Raw genomic sequence first — 24,005 nt, 5'->3', positions numbered from 1 at the left:
ACTAACTTAAAGCAGGTACAGCCTCAGTGTTCATAGTAAACGCAAGCAGGAAGTTGCACAATTTTCACAACGTTCAAGTTTGCGCTCAGCAGACCTGAAATTTGCTCAGTGCTGAAAACATTGAGGGAAAATTGCTCCCTACCTCCAGTTCATTTAGCCTCTGTATCCGAGGAGTGAAGTGCAGTCTGTCAACATCACATGCAAATGGAGGCTGCCAGTCCTATGAGGACACAATAAAATATTATTATTAGAATGACTTAAATATTACACATAATATCACATAATAAGTAGGTATATCGCACAGCTGAAAAGATTATTCAAAGAACCACATAACACCCAGCAGTAGGGAGACATCATACAATAAACCAGTCCTTGCCATGTATGGGACACCGATCAGTAACAGATGTTTAGCCTACAACTCTAAGTCTGTCTATTTGTCTACCGTGGTCATGGAGTTACAGTTGAAGTCGGAAGTTTACATACACCGTAGCCAACTACATTTAAACTCAGTTTTTCACAATTGCTGATATTTAATCCTAGTAAAAATTCCCCGTCTTAGGATCACCACTTTATTTTAAGAATGTGAAATGTCAGGATAATAGTAGAGAATTATTTATTTCAGCTTTTATTTCTTTCATCACATTCCCAGTGGGTCAGAAGTTCACATACATTCAATTGGTATTCGGTAGCATTGCCTTTAAATTGTTTAACTTGGGTCAAACGTTTTGGCTAGCCTTCCACAAGCATCCCACAATAAGTTGAATGAATTTTGGCCCATTCCTCCTGACAGAGCTGGTGTAACTGAGTCAGTTTTGTAGGCCTCCTTGCTCGCACACGCTTTTTCAGTTCTGCCCACAAATGTTCTATAGGATTGAGGTCAGGGCTTTGTGATGACCACTCCAATACCTAGACTTGTTGTTCTTAAGCCATTGTGCCACATCTTTGGGTGTATGCTTAGGGCCATTGTCCATTTGCAAGACCCATTTGCAACCAAGCTTTAACTTCCTGACTGATGTCTTGAGATGTTGCTTCAATATATCCACATAATTTTACTTCCTCATAATGTCATCTATTTTGTGAAGTGCACCAGTCCCTCCTGCAGCAAAGCACCCCCACAACATGATGCTGCCACCCCCGTGCTTCACGGTTGCAAGCCTCCACCTTTTTCCTCCAAACATAACGATGGTCATTATGGCCAAACAGTTCTATTTTTGTTTCATCAGACCAGAGGACATTTCTCCAAAAAGTACGATCTTTGTCCCCATGTGCAGTTGCAAACTGTAGTCTGGCTTTTTTATGGCAGTTTGGAGCAGTGGCTTCTTCCTTGCTGAGCGGCCTTTCAGGTTATGTCCATAAAGGACTTGTTTTACTGTGGATATAGATACTTTTGTACCGGTTTCCTCCAGCATCTTCACAGGGTCCGTTGCTGTTGTTCTGGCACTTTTCGCACCAATGTACGTTCATCTCTAGGAGACAGAACGCCTCTCTTCCTGATCGGTATGACGGCTGTGTGGTCCCATGGTGTTTATACTTGCATACTATTGTTTGTACAGATGAACGTGGTACATTCAGGCGTTTGAAAATTGCTCCCACGGATGAACCAGACTTGTGGAGGTCTACAATTTTTTTCTGAGGTATTGGCTGATTTCTTTTGATTTTCCCATGATGTCAAGCAAAGAGGCACTGAGTTTGAAATACATCCACAGGTACACCTCCAAATGACTCAAATGATGTCAATTAGCCTATCAGAAGCCATGACATAATTTTCTGGAATTTTCCAAGCTGTTTAAAGGCACAGTCAACTTAGTGTATGTAAACTTAAAGTTATATAATCTGTCTGTAAACAATTGTTGGAAAAATTACTTGTCATGCACAAAGTAGATGTCCTAACCGACTTGCCAAAACTATAGTTTGTTAACAAGAAATTTGTGGAGTGGTTGAAAAACGAGTTATAATGATTCCAACCGAAGTGTCTGTTTAACGTCCAACTTCAACTGTACATCATTACTTTTTTCTCAATACAATTTTCTAGTTATTTTAGGGTTACAACATGAGCATTGTAGAGCATACAGCACGATTGATTCCTTATCTTAAACCCACTAGCCTAACTAACTAAAGACCAACAAAATGGCTAGATGGAATTCAACAGCCAAGAAATGGTCAGGGCTACTGAGTTAACATTCCATTCCACCAGGATATTTACATCCATCAATGAAATGACTTATCACTAATTTTAGACTACATCCAATATTGATGGATAGTTATTACCAATACTTGTCTCTTCTTTTTTTTTACTGTACTGTTGGAGCTCGGCGCATAAGAATTTTAGTGTACCCTGGGATTACATCTGCAATCCTGTGCATGTGACTAATAAACTCCTATCTAATAATATATGTTATTTGACTGATGCCTATTATTCATTTATGTATTCCATCTTTTTGGGTTCATGGGGCCTTTTTATTTCAGTTTACAAAAAGGTCACAGTTATAAATAAGTTTAGGCTACACCAAACTGGAGACTAATAAATACAGGTGATCCTTAGTTGTGGGAAGTTAGAAGTTTGTCTGAATTACATTAAAAACATCATTCATAGTAACTAATCAACCAACATTACCCATCTCTGTAAAGTTACAGCTCTTTGGCATTACCAGTGACTAGGGTTGCAAAATTCTAGGCACTTTCAATAAATTCCCTGGTTTTCACAATTCTTAATCAGTAACCAGGATTTCTGAAAAACCTGGAAATGTATTGAAAGTTCACAGAAATGTTGAAACCCTACCAGTGACTATGGTCCGACAATGTCAAAAGGTTGCCTATTATTTTTTTATCTACCAAGCTAATCAATTAAAGACAAAAGTTTCCAGGAGATACCGACCCTAATGTTACGCTTGTTTACATCGAGCTGCACTGGGGTTAAATGAAGACACCGTGGAGGCAGCGTGAGGTATGGGTCAGAAAATGTACCTCAATGCAGGGATGGGATATGCCAATGTACTCCAAATTATACCTTTATCCACACTGATACATCGACTGGAAGATTGAAATACTTATAGTTCTCTCAGAAAACTGATCTTTTCATCCTCATCGCATGCTAGCTAGCAGTAGCCATTCTGGAATGGCAATGTCAGCCAATCAACTCCTTATGCCATTCCATAATGGCTGCTGTTAACTAGCATGAAAACAAAAAGGGCAGTTTTCTGGGGGGAGAAAACAGTATTTCAATCTTCTCAATGGGGCAGTGTGTTTATAGGTACAATTTGGAGTACAGTGGCATATCCCATCCCTGCATTGAAGTACATTTTCCGACCCATATTTCATGCTGGCTCAACAGTGTATTAATGTAGCCATGATTGCGTTCAGATCCCAATGCAGCTGAGTGTAAACAAGCATAACGGTAGGGTCGGTATCTTCTGCCAAAGACAAATGGTGTATGCGTGTGTATTGTTTTCTCGCCTGATGACAAAACTACGCTGATTAGTCTTGATAGCAAGCGGCTAGCTAATGGACCCAGCTGTAAGTCTCCACGTAAATTCAATTGACATAGGTAGCTTTTTTGTTTATTGAATGCTGTTTGTTTTAAGTAACGTTAACTAGCTAACGTTAGTTGTTACTACTAACGTCGGCTGATTTGTCGTTTTACACTGAACTGACAGACTTCACTGTCGGTCATCGCACTAGCTAGTTTAACATCAGTCGTTAACGAAAGGATAATCTCACGATTTGTTAGTCAGCTAACGTTAGCTAGCTAGCTAGCTCAATTAGCTAGCACGACGATTTCAGTGATTGAAGAAGCAGTCAACATTGTCTTAGCAGGTTACGTTAGCAAGCTATTTTCATTAACGTTGCCTGCTGCAGTTACACAATGCCACTAACGTCAATTCAGTTCGTCAGGTAGCTAACGTTAACTATTAAAACTAGCTTGATTGTGTAGTTAGTTAGCTAGCTATATAAACATTAATGATACAAAAGAATCAGCAGAACCTTCATCCGCCATGTTGAAAAGGTCCCTTTAACCCCCGTGTTTGTGGTTGTCAGTTTTGTTAAAACGGGTTTAAAGAATCTGTTAAACCATTCAGCAGCTCGACCACACTTACCGGAGGCGGGCGGACCTTACAAATACCCGTTTTTTCCGCAATTGGACGAATCTTATTTATATAAGCAAAAGGATCGGCAAATTCCTCCCAGCTTGGTTCGAAGACTGGGCACTCCTGAGGCGGCTTGAACTCGTCCGGCCGAGGCTGGGTCATGGTCTTGATCCAATCTTAGAGGTACACAGGTAGCCTAGTCACAACAGTGTGTCACCTATCTTATGGTCTGTCCGGAGGTATATCCTTCTAATTTCCAATGTCAGGGTCTCTCGAAGTCAATCGGGATCAACAATACGAGGCAGCTCAGCCAAACACACATACACACACACAGTGAAACGAATGTTCTAAGGCAGTGACTACGTCCGCCTAAAAAAGTAGATACCATATAATTTTTCTAAAACCTCTTATGTTTGCAAACTCATTCTCTGACCTTAGACATCAATCGTACTGCATGTTAAACATCGTAAATCAAGATAAATTATAGCCTTTTATTACATGGATTGTGATTATTGTCGATTTCACCAATATATTTCTAAATATTTCAATTGTTAATCACATACATACATACATACATACATACATGAATATGTAAATATACAAATACCCGTTTGTTTTGACACACCATTGTCGTGTTGAATTTAGTGTAATTTACACAGAATTATGTTGGAAAAGATGGAGTATAAACTACGCATAAATTACTATTTTCTTTAGTCAGACTAATAATAAAAAATAAAAAAATGAATTGTAATGAAACATATATAGGCTATGTAGAGGCCTATTATTAAGTCACAAGATTGAATGCACCCGACTGATGTGCTCCGTGAAGTACTGTAGCACACAGTGCATTTGAAGCCTATGCTACATCCAAACCAGCATCTTCATTATAGTGTCAAATATTGTTCGTCTAACAAAACATCGTCTTATTGACAAGTTGAATATACGTAATTGTGCACCATTTTGATTGGTAAAATTTGATTTCAGAGAATTCATTCTTGAAAATGCTTTTCATTGTATCCTCACTGGCTACTGTTTATTATTGCGGAGGGATATTTTCAGGTGACACCTTCACCGCTGCCGGATCTTGTTCTTTAAATAGCCCCGATGGGAGTATTTTGATTGGATGTATCTGCTTTGCAGGGGGCGAGCATTGATGAGTTTTAATATGTAACACAGTTTGAGGCTAGTCGCAAAATACATCGACGCGCTCCACAATAATGATCCAGAGACCATAGCCCAGTAGCAACAGTAATCAGCTCACTAAATGCAACCAGCAATGGGTTACAACTGGTTAATACATAATTATAAAATATTTATACATCTATAGACTCATAATATACTGTTAGTAACCTAAATATAAATCCTCAATACATTATTACTGAAACAGAACATGACAACAGAACGTGGGTAAGGTTCTCAAATCTACTCCTGGTTGAGTTGGCCCTAGCTGTAACATGCTAGGGCCAAACAAAAAATATATTTTGCAATGTTGTACTCAAGACCGATTTTATTCAGAAGCTGAAAACTATTGCAATTGCAAAACATGGCACTTTGAAACATACCGATTAACAAGGTGTTAATAAACCACAAAAAAAGTGCATCTGGCTGTTTATACAACTTCAGATGTTTTTGTTCAGGGCAGGCAGATACAACAATATATTGTTACAAGAAAGAATACAAAGACAGAATATTACATTTTTAATAGACAGATTGGACATCATGGTTATTTGGTTATTAATATTCCTCACCCGCTTCATCATCATCAGATTCTGTGCTTGTTCTGCCCAGCTCTTCATAATCCTTCTCCAGGCAAGCCATGTCTTATCTGGCCTCAGAGAACTCTCCCTCCTCCATGCCCTCACCTACATACCAGTGCACAAAGGCACGTTTGGCATACATCAGGTCAAACTTGTGGTCCAAACGGGCCCAGGCTTCAGCAATGGCAGTGGTGTTGCTCAGCATGCATACAGCCCTCTGGACTTTAGCTAGATCACCTCCAGGTACGGCAGTCGGGGGCTGATAGTTGATCCCAACCTGGTGAGATAGAAATAAAATAAACAAATGACCCCTTAGGCCGCGAAAGAAATATGGTGTTCATCTCAGATCGCAATATAAACCATATACAGGAGGCAATCATGTTACTTACCTTGAAACCGGTGGGGCACCAATCCACAAACTGGATGGAACGTTTGGTCTTGATATTTTGAATGGCAGAGTTCACATCTTTGGGCACCACATCGCTACGGTACAGCATACAGCAGGCTATGTACATGCCATGGCGAGGGTCACACTTGACCATCTGATTGGCTGGCTCGAAGCAGGCAGTGGTGATCTCAGAGATGGTTAGCTGCTCATGGTAGGCCTTCTCAGCGGAGATAATGGGCGCGTAGGTGACCAGGGGGAAATGAATGCGGGGGAATGGGACTAAATTGGTCTGGAACTCTGTGAGGTCAACATTCAAGGCACCATCAAAGCGTAGGGAGGCAGTGATGGAGGAAACGATCTGACCGATCAATCTGTTGAGGTTGGTGTAGGATGGGCGCTCAACATCAAGGTTGCGGCGACAGATGTCGTAGATGGCCTCATTGTCCACCATGAAGGCACAGTCAGAGTGATCCAGGGTGGTGTGGGTGGTCAGAATGGAATTATATGGCTCTACCACAGCTGTGGACACTTGGGGAGCTGGGTAGATGGCAAACTCCAGCTTGGACTTCTTACCGTAGTCAACAGACAGGCGCTCCATCAGCAGAGAGGTGAAACCAGAGCCAGTGCCGCCTCCGAAGCTGTGGAAGATGAGGAATACTTGTAGCCCTGTGCACTGGTCAGTCTAAGGAGAAAAACAATTGACCAACACCAGTGATGCACATATATATTGGCCTTAGCCTATATTATTACTACATTATGACTCAAATCCTTCCTTTGACTGTATGACCAAGATCTGGTCTTAATGTGATACTTACCATTTTACGGACACGCTCCAGAACCCCGTCAATGATCTCCTTACCCACGGTGTAGTGTCCACGGGCGTAGTTATTGGCTGCATCCTCCTTTCCAGAGATGAGCTGCTCAGGATGGTAGAGCTGCCTGTACATTCCCGTCCTGACCTCATCTGCAGGGAAAACAATCACTCATCAACAAATATAGGACATCAACTGGAAATGTCACCTAAATTACCACAGTAGTATCAATTAATTGTTGATTTGCTCTTGGTTGGCAGTCATGTGCATTGATATTATGTAGCCTATTAAGCTGTACTTACATCCACCCACAGTGTAATGTAGATTCACAATTTTAACAATCAGATTTTTTTGTATTTATTAATGTGCAGTAGTAACACTTCTAGAACTGCTACAGTAGTGTTAGTGTTTTGATTAATGCACACTACTTAACAGACATACTGCAGTTCATTAGAAGTAACCTTGCATTTTATTCATTATTACTTGGCAAGGGCTACTTGGTGTACTTTGGAGCAGCATATGCTGTGTGTGGGCTTTCTTTATTCATTCATCGTTTTGTTGTTGGCCCAGTTGTTATTGTTGTGAAAATTTGGGATGTGTATCACTAATAAACCACTCATTTATTCAACATTTAATTATTTTACCATCTCTTCTTCTTTGTATCAATGTTCTACACCATCACTTACCAATTACAGCTGGCTAGGTCCACAAATACAGCCCTTTGTACAAGCTTTCCTGAGCCACGCTCATTGAAGAAAGTGTAAAAGGGGTCATCACCGCCACCACCAATGGTCTTGTCTCTTGGATACCATGCTCCATCCAGCACAGGTCCCCGCATGCATTCCCAATTAGCACTCCTGCCTGGCCCATGAGGATGGATATGCATTTACACTACACATGTGCAATCACACACACAAACATGAATGATGGGTGGAGAGAAACAAAATGTTACAAATGAAATGTAAACTGTTGGCTCCAGGTCCACAAATATGGCCCTGGGAACATGGCGGCCAGAACTTCCTGTGTTAAAAAAGGTGTTGAAGGGGTCAGTCCGTGAATTAGGCCCCTGGTCCTCTTCATTGAACACCCCGTCTGGCCCCACACCGTGTTCCAAGCAGAAGAGTTCCCAGCATGCATTGCCAGTCTGAACTCCCGCCTGGCCCACGTGGATGGAGATACACTCTCTCTGTTGGCAAAAAACGACAGCATGACTACTTCCTGTTCCTCAAACCATCTGGCTGAAGTGGAAAATACATAAACACCAAAGCCCATCTGATACACAGATACTGTAAATCGGACTATATTAGCACACAATGAATTCAACTATGCTGACATCTAGGATTTACTAATAACAACATTGGTGTATGTTATCTTTTCTGCTTTGGCTGGTTGTTTACACCTCAGTAAGCACAGTCAACTGAAGGGGCCAAATTAAAAGTTGATAGAAAAGCAAAACAGGATCTAGAAAAAAATAAAGAAATACATTACCACGTGGTTCAAGTATTTAAAGATAATGCCAAAAGTAGAGAGCAATATGGTAGCTCCAAATTTAAAGTAACTATGTCAACTCTAAATAATGATCCCCAAAGATCCTGAACTTAAATCTGGTCAAATAAAAATGATTTATTCCTTTGATAGACAGTTTCCCAGACACAGATTGACCCTAGTCCTGGACTTGAAATCAGGGTGCTTTTTTTTTGTCCAGAACTTTTTTGTCCAGAACTAGGCCTAATCTGACTCTGGGAAACTGTACCTTTAAGAATATATTTTAGGCAGACTGCCAGACACATGTTTCAGCAGGTCCAAATTCGTAGTCTTGGCACTGGATCTCAGGGGGAGGGAATTCTAGGTTCTCACAAGGTGGTAATAAACTGACATTTGAAAAGGAAATGGTATCTGGAAAAATGTAAAACTAAAATGCTGTGTAATATGCGTGATACAATAAGTCACAAAGACAAATATAACTCCTAAATTAGGAATACAAAGTAACTTATTGTATGATGACGTGAAAGGGGCTTGGCATGCTTGTTATATTTTTTTAATGGCTGATTCTTTAAAAAGCACAAGGTATCATGCATAGGCCCATAGGCTATGTACTAGACTACATGTTTCGTTGATGTACACAACTGATTTTGGAAGTTACTGTATCACAGTACATTACTTTCCTAGACTCCTGCCTAAATACAGGTATAGTAAGCTAATCTTTTAACAGATGTATTTATCATTTGAAAGTTGAAAAGTTTGTCAAGCATGTGACTCAATCTGCTGCGTCTGCCCCCTACCAGAGACGGAAGACAACTCGCTGTTTTTTGTTGTTGTGGTTCAATGAACTAAGTAGACCAGACTCAGCTGCTATTGCATTGGTGTCTTGAGGACACCCAGTAAAGTAGACCGGAACTGACTCTTTTTTTAAATGGTAAAAGGCCTGAGTGAACTATCTTCATTTATCCACCATCTTTGCCCACACCATACCACTTTCCGCTTCCTCACACAGGCTCAACAGATTCATTGGATTCCACTCTTTCAGACACAGACAGTATACATTCCCACGCATACAGTATTACCACAGTTTCTAAATCTAGAGGCGCAACAGCGCAAGACTTCCGGGAACGCATGCCGATCTACCATTTCAGTGTTTAATTGCTATATTGTAATTACTTCGCCACCATGGCCTATTTATTTCCTTAACTTACCTCATTTGCACTCACTGTATATAGACTTTTTGTTTTCTTTTGTTCTACTGTATTGTTGACTGTATGTTTAGTTTATTCCATGTGTAACTCTGTGTTGTTGTATGTGTCGAATTGCTACGCTTTATCTTGGCCAGGTCGCAGTTGCAAATGAGAACTTGTTCTCAACTAGCCTACCTGGTTAAATAAAAGTGAGAAAAAATAAATAATAATAATAATAAACAAAGCAGCCCAGGCCAGGGGTTGAGAAGTAAATGAGAGAGAGGTGAAAAAATATTCCCTATTTCTTCATTTTCAAAAAATAAAGGCACAACCTAGATTCGAGACAATGTCTTAAGTAGTTGAACATGTTATTGGTCCAACATCGTGACGTTTTCATTTTCCTAAAAATCAACTACATATCGAAGGAGTGCGGTCCGCACATGCGCAGTTCGGTGCGAGACGACCGTTTGACATGACATATTTCTGCGCATGAGTTTAGCTTGCCGAAGTCGCCATGAAATCGCCTTCAAGTGTGATTGGGGATTTCTATTGGAGAAGCAGTTTCTGCCTATCTTCATACTATAGGCTACTCACTGTCTTTTGTATTACATTGTTGTAAGAACGTAGTAACAAAGTATCAACTTTCATACTAATGAATACATTCAATGGATAGGGCCCCACGCACGGCCGAGGCTATATGCATAAGGCAATAACAACTTTTTTCAAATGAAACATCTGAAATAGTCGAGTGGTCCACATTTTCAGACTGCATGAACAATACATTTGCCTTTGAGGGTGGCAAATATTAATAATAACACTGAAAATTGGGGAAAATGCACTAACCCCATTTAGAATTTCAATGCAAAAAGAGAAAAATTAAATAGTTATGTATAGTGCGGGCATACCATTTCCTCCTGTCAAGATTCGGATGACTGAAGACGCGTAAAAAAGGGTGAGAAAATGAATACAGTAAAAGGCGCAAAAGGTTTTGCTACAGCTCCGTCGACAATGGTCACCGCCAACACAGGAATGTAGACTGGGGCTGCGCTGCACTTTGAGCACACCGCCTTGCACACTACTAAAATACCTGAGCACTCCAGTCGAATTGTCATTGGATCCCAATGGTGACGGTGTAGGTATGATGACGTTTCAAAAAGGGATTTACATGCAACCTAAAATATGTGATTTGGTTCATACTCCATCTACATGTAGATATTGTTGTGATTTTGGGAGGTAGCCAGGTTGGAACTGAACCAGGCTCTGGCCTTGGGTCAGTCTGCTCTTATCAAGGGTCACAAGATGACCCCCTTATTTGATAAACTGACTACAGTATTGATGTTTGAACAACATAAACAAATATTTACATATACAGTATATGTGATTTGGTTCATACTCCATCTATATGTAGATATTGTTGTGAATTTGGGGGGTAGTCCGGTTGGAACTGAACCAGGCTCTCGCATTGGGGCAGTCTGTCATAAAGCTCTTATCAAGGATCACATAACCACCCTCTCTTATGGGAAACACATCCCTGCCCCTCCAAACATCCATCCACACCCCTGATAGCCCCACAGTCGTGTCATCCCACTTCTGACTAATCAGTTCAGGGATTAGCCCAACCTGGACTCAAACCCAGGTCCCTGCGGGTGCGACTGTCAGTCCAACACCTTAGCCATGAAACCAAGAAGTCCGAACCCCTTGACAAAATCCCTAGGCTTGTACTAAAGGTCACCACAGTACACATCAGCATAACATTCTGAATTGCCTTCATAACTGAATACAAATATAAAAGTGCTAAATTATCACAATGTTTATTCACTTTTCAAGTAACAACAAAAGACTAGTCAGTATTTTGTACTTGCCTTGGAGAATAGGAGTCAAGTTTTTTTCTTGTCCAAACAAATCCACTGTGGACAAATGCATGCACCATACACACATCAAAAAAATTATTTTTGCTCTTTTGCTTTATTAGCAGTGTTCTTCAGTCTTTCGCTGGGGACAAAGTGATTTTGACAAGATGACAGAACAGCAAAAGAGCAAGGAATCATGTGCGATTATGAACCGCTTTCCCTAAAATGTAATTCATTTCAAAATGTCTTTGATACATTGAAAATAATGACTGTGTCAAGGCAAATACCAATTATTCAAAAAGTGATTTGTTTCTAAAAGCACTTTATACATAATTACAAAATCTACAAAGGGTTTTCTAATTGATAACCTGGCCAAAGCTAAATAATCATCATACTTGATGGTATGACAACAATCATCACAGTCCTAATGAGGCATCATGGTTGTTAGGTTCAATGTGGGCCACAGGGGCATAAGGCATATAGCAGCAGCAAACTGGAGTCTCTTGTGTTTCTTCTGCTCCATGGTTCATAACAGAAGTAGAGAAATATATTGCACTTTAAAAGACGAGTCAAAAATGTACCTCACAGGTAACCACAACAACGGGAACCACTAAAAGAGTGTCATGCGATCGAGTGGGTTGGGATGGATGTCTTCTTGGATGCCACAACTGTTGATGAGGAGACTGAAATAACTCATCTCTGTTATACACCCCCTGTCCCTTATCCATTGAATGCCAAGGGTTTTCCCATAGAAGTAACCAAACTCAGATGAGAAAGTCTGATAAATAATCAATCAAGAGACTTCGGGGAGGGCATATAGCACACTGGCTGCAAGTGAGTGATCCCTGTGTCCCTCCATAGTAGTGGCACATAAATATCAAATTCAGGTTCAGGACTAGCTGCCTGCTCTCTTCCGCTTCATCCGACTTTTCTGAGGTAAATCTCACTTCTCTCGCAGGACACACACTCCTGCATCGCAGCGCTGTGTGGCCATGGAGGTGACCACCTCCCAGTTGTCAATCACTGGGTCGTAACACTCGATACTGTTCAGAAGGGAGTTTCCATCATACCTGGAGAGAGGACAAAAGAGCACAGGGGAGAATGAACAACATCATATGGCTGTGTACAGTCACATCCTCATAATCGAAGACTGGACCATAAGGGGAGGTTGCTTTTATGATTCAGATATTACAATGTTATCTAAGCAAGAATAATATAAATAAATTAAAAGAGTTGTCATACATAATTTATATAAATAATCCCCAACCAAAATGCATCTATATCTCTGTCAATACTGAAGTTGGGTACAGAGTCGTGGTCGGATGGTAACACTCCTGGCTCTATGCACATGTACAACTCTCAGCCGGAGACCGGGTTCAATCCCTGTGTCCTCCCTTGACTCTGTATCTCCTCTTCACCTGTCTCCCCCATTTATTTCTCATCTGTCTGTCATTAAAAGCAATAAACATATGAAAGGACAGTGAATTTCCACTCCTTTAAAATATTGGATATTTTAAATATATTAAAGTCGGAGAGGGTTTGGGATGTTTAGGCTTACCCAGCTATGGCGTAGAGTCGTCCCCGGAGGACAGTAGCTCCTACGTAGCAGCGGGGAGTGGTCATACTGGCTACCGTGGTCCAATAGTCTGTCCTAATGTTGTAAAACTCCACAGAGTCAAGATGCACTGTTCCATCAAAGCCTCCCACCACATAGATGTGGTCGTTGAGCAAGGCTACACTGGCCCCTGCAACAAAGATTACAGGCCCTTCAGACATACTAACCATAGCCATATGTAGAGAGAGCCATACTGTATATAGTCTATATACAGCCCTGATACTATCATATTGTCATAGTCTGGAGTACTGACCTGAGCGTTTGGTAGCCATGGGGGTAACATTAGTCCAGTGTCCTGTGTGAGGGTCATACCGTTCCACTGAATTGAGGATGTTCAATCCGTCGTACCCACCTGCAACAAATTACATACATCCATACTAAGGTCAGGGGGAAAACAGGTGGTATTTTACATATTTATACATCAACACCATTACAAACTTAAATAAAACATCTTTAATACCCACCTAGACAGTATATGAGTCCACTAGCCACCACCAGGCCAGCCCCTTCCCTGGCTGTCTGCATGTCCCCCAGCATACTCCACTGGTCAATATTGGGGTCATATCGTTCCATGCTGGTGTGACGGCGACTACCATCAAAGCCTCCAGCAACATAGATCATATCTGTGGGCAGAAAAGTGAGAAACGTTCCAACAACTTTTTGGAAGTCAGCTTTAGATAACACTTACAGGGTTTTGTAACACCTGAGGACAGTCATTCTCTTCAGTGGTATTTGCTTTTGTAAACCCTGTGACAATGAGGACTGTCAATCAGAGAAGATCCTTTACCTCCGAGTGTTGTCGCCCCGGCAAGGCCCCGCCGTACATTCATAGTGGCGACGTTGTACCAGATACCATCCTCGTCGGCTGTGTAGTCCAAGCATTCCACCGAGCTAAGCCGCGATCGACCATCGTAGCCGCCAATCACATACACGCGGTCATTGAGGGACACGGTAGCCACGTAACGCCTTTTCCGAGCAATGTTCTTTAAAAATATGCTTGGGATAAGTTAACCATGATCAGAGAATAGAGCCAAAATGTCTAATGAAAAAAAATGCTACTTACAGGTAAAAAGCTCCACTCCTGAGTTTTAGGATCATACTTCTCAACAATATCTATAGGGGATTGTTGACTGCCGAATCCTCCAATAACGAGCAGGACCTCCTTGGCACCTTGAAAGAACAACAGTGAATCACTTCTTCACATCAATAACAAGGTGGCAACTCCCACTAAGCTTGTATTGTATCCCTATTATTAGGACAAGAAAAGCACCTCAAAAAAGGGAGGGCAGTGCTGTACCTAATCTGGCTTGGGTGCGTGGCCCCTGCATCTCACTCCTCAGCTCAGGTCTAAGGTGAAATTTCTTGGCCTCATCCACAAGGTCTCGACAGGGAAGACTGCATCGAATGAGGGGCTGGAACACGTCAGAACATATACAGTACTTTATCCAGACATTAATAACACATAAAACACCACAAAGGTTTATTCCCCTGCTCAACACTTGTGGCGTGTTTTCCCGGCTCACAGTATTAATCATTCTCAATGGAGAATCTTTATTGAAAGTGGATTTTAGGCCAGGACTAGGTTTCATTTATGTACGGGAAACTGGCTGTTGATGTATTACTGCCTCACCTCTGAGTCGATAACGTCTGTGATATAGCGCGGAGTGAGCAAAGGCATCCGCACATGCTCCAGCATCTCCGATAAATACGTCTCCCTCTCTTTCCTATTGTGTTTAACCCAATTCAACACTGCCTCGAATACAGGCTCCTCTGAGTCCACCTGCAAATAGAGAAAATATGTATTGACAACCACACCCTGACAATAAAACCAAACATGCTTGTTGTAAAAATGGTAATCCTCGAGTATAACCACCCAAGGTCAAACATGCATTCAATCACACTGATTGCTTCACAGTAAATTCTCCAGTTTTAAATCAACACGGTATTACATTTAGTAGTGTTCTAGTGTCTATAAGGGTCCACACTTTTCAGTTATAATTAACACACTGCCCAGTATAAAGCCTTATTTGCATATTTCCCAGTGTTCCTTGCCTTTCTAGTGAATTGTGTTTCAAGACCGTATTTGTTAGTGACAGACACACATGATTGTTGCATTCATTCATTTTCAGTCCTGTGGCCTTCACCCAGTGAGATTCTAAGCGAAAATGCTTTCATAATAAAATGTTTTGACAATACAATAGGTATTTCATAAGGCCTTATACTGAGGGCCTGGTTTTACCCTAATACAGTGGTCTGAAATTCACAGTTTACAGGCCATATCATGCCTTCAAGCCCACTTGTCCTGGCTTGCAAAGTGATATGTAATTCCAATTGGAATACAGCCAGAGTGGGGATATCCAACATTTGGAATTCTTATTCACCCGCAACCTGCATTCAGAATGACTGCCAGGGTTGGGAAGACTAAGATATGAGACTTCCTAAAGCATATAAACTTTAAAAACCATTTCAGTAACGTGTGCAATGAGTCCAAGTAACAGATTGGATTAGTTTAGAAACATTTGTTATTTATATTTAAGTGGCATAAGATTAATTAATCAATAAATCAACGTACATGCAAGACATAGATATTGAAACAAACAATTCTAAAAATCTACCTGAAATAGAGCATTCTGGGAAATATGATAATGATGGGCGTGGTTTTGGTTCAACTCTGATTATTAATAGTGAAGGGAAACTGAGGCTTTCTGAAATTGTTAATTACTCTGCGCTTCGACTATCTGTTCACAATGCTCATTAGTGACATCAACCGGTCAGCAATAAATAGCAGCATGTGATTATCAGATATACATTTTTACTCCACTGTTTTCATTAAAACTCTGTGGTGCAGCGTCAAGTTTTTAGCTTTAGTAGCCTATAATCAGTTGGAATACCATATTTGCACCTTTATATCATACTTCCCTTTTTTGCCTTCAAGTTTACTTTTTTTCAAAAACTGAATCTATGGCATTATTTAGGATGCTTAAAACATAAGCTTTTACTATACTAAATAAAACAAAAATTAAATAAAACAAACAACAATGCAGAAAGTGTGGTTTCACATAAAACAATTTTCAAAACAGTAGGTCTTCAACGGGATTCGACCTCATAACCTCATACCCTCACATCCCCGAATGTTCTAATACTCTACCTGCAAAGCTACTGGTCAGGTGAAAGTTTTTGTACAGAAAACTATAAAGTAAGTATGGTGTCCAGTAGAGGTCGGTGTTTGAAAGCCACTTAGAATCTAAGAAAGCACCGAAACCACAGCCAAATCAGTGGGATCTCCCAACACATGTTTTGAAAAAGCACATGATCAAATGAAGCTTCGGACGTCATTGATGATTTGATTTGACTTCTGATAAAGTGATGTACGCATCGACACACACATTCCTCTGAGCTCCTGTATCAAATGTAACATCACTAGTCATTAACACCAACACTGGGGTTATTTTATACCAATAACTGTTCATTTAACACAGAGTTCATTTAACTCCTGAATCAACACTACACATTTTAGACCGAAAAATCAACACTAGGTAACACTGGCCAATTTTCTGTGTCCAAATAACTGAGATCAACTTCACTTCAAGAGAAAAGTCAAAGTCAGGTTTTAGATACAGTCAACTAAGGCACAGTTACAAAAATAACAGGAAATTGTGCCTTTGATTTAACTAAGTGTACAGTGCATTCAGAAAATGTTCAGACCCCTTCCCTTTTTCCACATTTTGTTACATTACAGCCTTATTCTAAAATGGATGAAATAAAAAAATGCCCTCTTCAATCTACACACAATACCCCATGACAGTGAAAACAAGTTTTAGACATTTTTGCAAATGTATTACAAATAAAAAACAAATACCTTATTTACATAAGTATTCAGACCCTTTGCTATGAGACTCGAAATTGAGATCAGGTGCATCCTGTTTCCATTGATCATCCTTGATGTTTCTACAACTCGATTGCAGTCTACCTGTGGTAAATTCAATTGATTGGACATTCAGGCACATACAGCTGTCTACAGTATATAAGGTCCCACAATTGACAATGCATGTCAGAGCAAAAACAAAGTCATGAGGTCGAAGGAATTGTCTGTAGAGCTCCGAGACAGTATTGTGTCGAGGCAGAGATCTGGAGAAGGGTACCAAAACATTTCTTCAGCATTGAAGGTCCCCAAGAACACAGTGGCCTCCATCATTCTTAAATGGAAGAAGTTTGGAACCATTAAGACTCTTCCTAGAGCTGGCAGCCCAGCCAAACTGAGCAATCGAGGGAGAAGGGCCTTGTTCAAGGAGATGACCAAGAACCCAATGATCACTGTGACAGAGCTCCAGAGTTCCTCTGTGGAGATGGGATAACCTTCTAGAAGAACAACCATATATGCAGCACTCCACCAATCAGGCCTTAATGGTAGAGTGGCCAGACAGAAGCCACTCCTCGGTAAAAGGCACATGACAGCCCGATTGGAGTTTGCCAAAAGGCATCAAAAGAACTCTCAGGCCATGAGAGACAAGATTCTCTGGTCTGACAAAACCAAGATTGAACTCTGGCCTGAATGCCAAGCATCGCGTCTGGAGGAAACCAGGGCACCATTCCTACGGAGAAGCATGGTGGTGGCAGCATCATGCTGTGGGTATGTTTTTCAGCGGCCCGGGACTGGGAGATTAGGCAGGATTGAGGGAAAGATGAACGGAGCAAAGTACAGAAAGATCCTTTATGAAAACCTGCACCAGAGCACTCAGGACCTCAGACTGGGGCGAAGGTTCAACTTCCAACAGGATAACAACCCTAAGTACACAGCCAAGACAACCCAGGAGTGGATTCGGGACAAGTCTCTGAATGTCCTTGAGTGGCCCAGCCAGAGCCTAGACATGCACCCGATTGAACATCTCCGGGGAGACCTACAAATCGCTGTGCAGCAAGGCTCCCCATCCAACCTGACAGAGCTTGAGAGGATCTGCAGAGAAGAATGGGAGAAACTCCCAAAATACAGCTGTGCCAAGCTTCTAGCGCCATACCCAAGAAGTCTTGAGGCTGTAATCGCCTCCAAAGGTGCTTCAACAAAGTACTGAGGAAAGTGTCTGAATACTTGTGTTAATGTAATATTTCTGTTTTTTTTTATACATTTGCAAACATTTCTAAAAAACAGTTTTTGTCTTTGTTATTCTCTGGTATTGTGTGTAGATTGATGAGGGGTGAAATTATTTAATCCATTTTAGAATAAGGCTGTAACGTAACAAAATGTGGAAAAGGTCAAGGGGTCTGAATACTTTCCAAATGCACCGTATATTACAGACATTTGATGACGAAAATCATGACAAACAAAAATACTTTGAATTCATAGGTAAACTATAAATAAAGTCCCATGGTTAGAATTATTTTTTTATAAAGAAAGATATGCGCTGTGCAGTTAAAGACAGGAATTTTCAGAGCACAAAAGCATACTTAAATCAAATTGTCTTTCCCATAATTTCAGAGCCAGGAAAATCTGCACAGGGGGCCCCATTAATGGAGATTATTGCAGGTCTACACTTGCACTGTTCCTTTCCAATTTGAGACTTGGGAAAAGTGACCCCACGCTTTCAAAGACGACCCTGAATGGAGATCAGAAATGCACCCGAGGCAGCATGACTGTGTGCTCTCTGAATTCACAAACAAATTCAGTACACTATTCAACTTTGGTAGCACTTTACATCAAGTTTATCTTATAGCTTAGTAACATCATAATTACACCAGTAACAACATTGTATTAACATGTTGTTACTTAGTTCTTCAGTAATTGTAGTTTAATTGCATAGAAATTGAGTTGTAATTACAAAAGAGGAACAGTGACTTTTCCTATTACAAAAACCATTCAACTCCATTAATACGCATTTACAAAGGCTACCTAATGGCTACCTAATTTACAAAGGCTACCTAATGGCTACCTAATTTACAAAGGCTACCTAATGGCTACCTAATTTACAAAGGCTACAATGTAACAACAACAATATCACAATCCAATTAGAGCGTTAAAACACAGGTATAATACCTCATCAAATCCACCTTTGTTTACCTGGATTTCATCGCATTTAACTAGTTTTTCAACCTCGTTCTGGCAGAGCAGCATAAACTCCTCATGTTGAACAACCTCAGGGAAGTGCTTCTGAGAGAAGAGCTCAGCGGCCTGCATCAGGTCAAGGCAATTGTGGGTCTCAGCAAAGTCCCGAATGCCCAGGCAGTTTGTTGGATCAAGCTGACTATCCAGAAAGTCACAACATGCTCTTTTCACTCCTGAGGAATACAAAGAAGTGCAGGATGTTAATTTGTGAAATAATGTTGAAGTATTTAAAACTGCAATATGTAACTTTTTGGGCAACCTGACAAAATTCACATAGAAATGTGTGTTATATTATCTGTCACTCTCATTAAAAGCAAGTCTAAGAAGCGGTATATACAGTGCCTTGCGAAAGTATTCGGCCCCCTTGAACTTTGCGACCTTTTGCCACATTTCAGGCTTCAAACATAAAGATATAAAACTGTATTTTTTTGTGAAGAATCAACAACAAGTGGGACACAATCATGAAGTGGAACGACATTTCTTGGATATTTCAAACTTTTTTAACAAATCAAAAACTGAAAAATGGGGCGTGCAAAATGATTCAGCCCCCTTAAGTTAATACTTTGTAGCGCCACCTTTTGCTGCTATTACAGCTGTAAGTTGCTTGGGGTATGTCTCTATCAGTAAGAATTTGTTCTGACTTTCCTAGTTATTTTTATTTATTTTAAGTAAAACAAAATGGTACTTTATTCCGCAGAGTACATACTGTGGATGTAAAGTATAGTGCATATAGCACACCCTGTCCAAGGGTTGTCATATTATTTTTTGACTTCTCAATTTACCTTTGAGCTGCAGTAGACAGGCAGCAGGAAGCAGTTCCTGTACATTCTCCACTGTGACCAGGACTGTCTCTGTGTAAACAAAGTCCAGCAGGATCTCCATGGTGGACGCAGTCAACCCCTGAATGTCTACGAAGGATTTCCCTTTCTCTGACAGCTGCAAAAGAACAACAGCAAAGACAGACACGTCAGCTTAAATGACTAGCTACTAGTAGTACTAGTTAGTAGTCTCTCTCGCCAGACCCTGGATGCTCCGCACGCTCCATCTGGCTGTGAGAAGAGACTAGACTAAAGGGGAATACATCACACAAAAAATATAAATTGTTTATTATTTGTCATACATGTGTAGGAAGCAGTGAATTATAGTCAGCTTTGTTAGTAAAAGAGCAATGCTCACCTGATTATTCATAGAGAGCTAAAAATGTTAAAGGAAAGAAACTAGGTCAACTGAGCTGCAGAGAAATAATTAGCATTGGACTATTTCTGCTATGCACTTTCATGGCTTTTTCGTGGTTGTGAATATGATCCATGCAATTTAGTTCAAGTTTTTATTAAATGAATAACCAGATGGCAGTCCGATAAGACACCGAAAGACATATTTCTCAAAAAATGAATAGCAGTTTAATTTCAGCCTACACAAATCTTAGCTGGGTTCTAAGCACAAGGGATATGTAGAAACTATTTTGGTAATGTCAACCTCAGAATCAGTTAATCAATTATTCCCTGTCTCTTTCTGCATATAAAGAGAACCACCAGCAAAAGTATTTAGAAAGTTATTATTGCTGATGACACTGGTGATCAGTCTGGTTAGGATTAGATTTCCGGGCAACCTTTTTTTGTCCTGTTTTTTTGAGGAGTCACCTCTACATTATCGCCAGTCTTGTGCTTACAGTTACCTCGCTGGTGAACATGGCGCAGAAGTAGTCACTGCAGGCTGCCAGGACAATGCGGTGCACAGGAAAGTCAGTATTCTCCACTCTCAAAGTGATGTCACAGAGTGTGTTGCTCTTACGAAGTGCGTTCATGGCATTGAGGATGGATTTGGCATGGGAGTTGGTCATGATGTCTTTGGGAGCCATGGTACTGTACTTGACAAGAGGGCCTCAAGTTTCAAGAATCTCAACGTGCTGCAATATCTGGCAAAAACAGAAAAGCGCGATTGAACATAGTTTGCAGGCAAAGATGACAAGTGATGATACATTACATGAGACCTCGACCACTGAGGTTTACAGCTGTTTAATGTGCAGGCAAAATACATGTTTTTATTTCACCTTTATTTAACCAGGTAGGCTAGTTGAGAACAAGTTCTCATTTGCAACTGCAACCTGGCCAAGATAAAGCAAAGCAGTTCGACACATACAACAACACAGAGTTACAAATGGACAAACATACAAGAGAGCAAACATACAGCAGAAAAAGTATATATACAGCATGTGCAAATGAGGTAGGATAAGGGAGGTAAAGGCAATAAATAGGCCATGGTGGCAAAGTAATTACAATATTGCAATTAATAAACACTGGAATGGTAGAATGTGCAGAATATGAATGTGCAAGTAGAGATACTGGGGTGCAAAGGAGCAAGATAAATAAAGAAATACAGTATGGGGATGAGGTAGTTGGATGGTTTATTTGGGCTACGTACAAGTGCGGTGATTTGTGAGCTGCTCTGACAGCTGGTGCTTAAAGCTGGTGAGGGAGATATGAAATTGTGTGCCAACATAATGTGTAATGTAACTGATATGAAAAGTAAATACTTATATTTTGCACCATTTTCTTCAAACCTGAAAATGCTGTGAAGGCACGCTCATTTTCTGAAGAATTGCATTATGGGCCCTCAAAGCACAGCAATTGTATCCACTGCTTATTTAGGATTTTATTTGTATTTATTTTTTTGAGAAATTGTTTTTATTTTTGTATTATTTTTCATTTATTTTACATAGGGGAACACAAGTACATATAAAGAATATGCAAAGGACAATTGGGCTAGGGGGTACAATATCACATTACACAAGGAACTCAAGGGACATACATACATTTATAATTCTAAAAGCTTTTTTGTTGGTAGAGTATTTAATTGTCTTTAAAATATAGTTCAATTTATTTTTGTAAGGTAAGAAAATGTGTTTTATTTGTAAATTTACATTTATAAATAATAATTTTGGCCAAAAGAATAATTACGTAAATTAAAATTACGTAAAATTGTTTCAACTTATTTCTATCATAGGTAAAGAATCTTCATAAATGTGTTCAATTATAAATCTACTGATGTCTTGCCACAGATTTCTTACATGAATACAATGGCAAAAAATATTCAACACTGTTTCTGGGTGGTCACTACAATATATATATTTTTTACTAATTCATATAGTGAAAAAAAAGAAGAAACTTCCTTCATTTTGTTAATAAGTATGTATGTGTGGCAACATCCAACCTTTTTTCCAACCGATATTATCAATAAAACCATTCCAATAAAGCATGACAAAGTATAGATACAAGCCTTTTTTCAACAGGTTGTTGTATAGCTCTATTGTTGTTGAATGGACCAAAAGAAAAACAAATCTTTCCTACCAATGAGTCAACAGGGTTAATCATAGGTATGTTTTTATTTAACCTTCATTTAACTAGGCAAGTAAGTTAATAACACATTCTTATTTACAATGACGGCCTACCAAAAGGCAAAAGCCCTACTGCGGGGACGAGGGGTTAAGGTCATGTTCTGAGGATCAGGTCTTGACATTTTCCTGAATAATAAAGCAACACCTGAGGGAATGGCATCTTAAACAACTGTAAAATCTTTAGGCGTGACAGGGATCTTGTAAAGTATACTTTTATGAACTGGGTGGTTTGAGCCCTGAATTCTGATTGGCTGAAAGTCATGGCGTATCAGACAGTATACCACAGGTATGACAAAACATTTAGTTGTACTGCTCTAATTATGTTGGTAATCAGTTTACAATAGTAATAAGGCTCCTCGGGGGTTTGTGGTATATGGCCATGGTCAATATACCACAGCTAAGGGCAGTGTCCAGGTACTCCGCGTTGTGTTGTGCGTAGGAACAGCCCTAGCCGGCATATATTGGCCATATACCACACCTCCTCGGACCTTAATGCTTAAGAATACTTGTATTTTGGCGAATGTAGTATGACATCCGGGAACTTTTGGCATACTAACTATATCCATACTATGACCAATAATCATACTACATACTTAAGTACGAGTATTCGAACACAGCTGGATTCCGATAGCTAGCTAACGTTCCATTTCTTTGGCTAAACTGGTGTAGCACATGGGGATGTGTGGAACTTACTCCTCAGTTTGAAGTGTCCCCACATGCGTCAACAAACAGCAAGGCAGAGGTTCCGAGTTAGTGCCAGGTATGGGCCGAATTGGAAGGAAGTTGTACTCGTTAAATAAGCGACGCTACACTGGCATACGTCCAATTCGAGTTGAATTAGATTTAATCAAAGCAAGGATTTTAAATAAGATGTCACCTTATGACGTTTTCCAACTCAAAATAGCTAACTAACTAGCAGGTGGTTATGCCAAGGCCAACTAGCCGCAGATAACCGTTGCTAACTACGAGTTAATGGTTTGAATGAATATGACAGACAAACTACCAAATAAGGAACACGAATGGCACACACAGTATCAAGCAATACAACTACCCACCACCTAGCTAGATAGCATTAGCAAGCTAACTAGCTAACTCCAATGCAATGATGGCAGACGTCCAAGTCACAGTTGAAGATGCCAAATGTGATCCATGGTAGCGTGTGCTTTCCTGCAATAGTGTGGGCTATTGCGAATTAGTTTTTCAAAGTAATTACTAACAAAATATGAATTTCAAGGATGTCGCAACAAATCTTGCTGGGAAAGCCTTCCGCAGTCAGTGTAGCCTTTGACAAAAACACGATGACTATACGTCACGACTCACATACGCACAAGCAGA

The 24,005-nt window shown here is 40.2% G+C and overlaps 2 protein-coding genes and 1 pseudogene across 7 annotated transcripts in view; all 3 read right to left on the bottom strand.

Annotated features, from left to right (window-relative positions):
• Positions 1-4,439, bottom strand: part of LOC139368551 (lysine-specific demethylase 5B-B-like) — a 34,616-nt gene extending 30,177 nt beyond the window's left edge. Inside the window, exons 1-2 of one of the 3 annotated variants that reach the window (XR_011626975.1) lie at positions 4,095-4,432; positions 143-220 (exon numbers count right to left, since the gene is read on the bottom strand). Coding sequence is in view for 2 of the 3 variants with exons in the window: in XM_071107567.1 (XP_070963668.1) it covers positions 143-220; positions 4,095-4,247 (231 nt within the window). In the remaining variant the exon portion in view is untranslated. Of the gene's footprint in view, positions 1-142; positions 221-4,094 lie in introns of all 3 variants that reach the window. The other 2 variants (XM_071107567.1, XM_071107570.1) reach the window with 2 other exon arrangements.
• A 1,380-nt stretch (positions 4,440-5,819) lies between these two features.
• Positions 5,820-10,703, bottom strand: LOC139367637 (tubulin alpha chain-like; annotated as a pseudogene).
• Positions 10,704-11,509: 806 nt separating this feature from the next.
• LOC139368550 (kelch-like protein 12) lies at positions 11,510-23,974 on the bottom strand. Of its 4 annotated transcripts, XR_011626974.1 has the most exons (13): positions 23,726-23,974; positions 20,952-21,191; positions 20,059-20,212; positions 19,232-19,449; positions 14,810-14,959; positions 14,477-14,591; positions 14,243-14,349; positions 13,967-14,162; positions 13,644-13,802; positions 13,433-13,531; positions 13,123-13,309; positions 12,832-13,010; positions 11,510-12,634 (listed from the first exon to the last, which is right to left on the bottom strand). XR_011626974.1 is itself a non-coding variant. In XM_071107564.1 (12 exons), exons 2-12 carry the CDS (start codon positions 21,132-21,134, stop codon positions 12,508-12,510), a joined length of 1,695 nt encoding a protein of 564 aa, XP_070963665.1. In that variant the 5' UTR covers positions 21,135-21,191; positions 23,726-23,974; the 3' UTR covers positions 11,661-12,507. The 4 variants fall into 4 exon arrangements, 3 of the variants coding, with proteins under 3 accessions (XP_070963665.1, XP_070963666.1, XP_070963667.1); XM_071107564.1 differs by lacking the exon at positions 12,832-13,010 and having other exon boundaries at positions 11,661-12,634; XM_071107565.1 differs by lacking the exons at positions 12,832-13,010; positions 23,726-23,974 and adding an exon at positions 23,364-23,567 and having other exon boundaries at positions 11,661-12,634.
• Positions 23,975-24,005: the final 31 nt, after the last annotated feature.

The sequence above is a fragment of the Oncorhynchus clarkii genome, chromosome 16 (assembly GCF_045791955.1).
Source record: "Oncorhynchus clarkii lewisi isolate Uvic-CL-2024 chromosome 16, UVic_Ocla_1.0, whole genome shotgun sequence".
Taxonomy (NCBI): Eukaryota; Metazoa; Chordata; class Actinopteri; order Salmoniformes; family Salmonidae; genus Oncorhynchus; species Oncorhynchus clarkii.
This window is presented reverse-complemented; position numbering and strand designations above follow the sequence as displayed.

Bases quoted from the DNA above. Each gene is read 5' to 3' on its own strand.
- LOC139368550 (XM_071107564.1), bottom strand. From the start codon at position 21,134: ATGGCTCCCAAAGACATCATGACCAACTCCCATGCCAAATCCATCCTC. The intron at 14,163-14,242 runs GTAAGTAGCATT...ATATTTTTAAAG, and splicing joins AGGAGTGGAGCTTTTTACCT to AACATTGCTCGGAAAAGGCG. The intron at 12,635-13,122 runs GTAAGCCTAAAC...TCCTCTCTCCAG, and splicing joins CGACTCTACGCCATAGCTGG to GTATGATGGAAACTCCCTTC.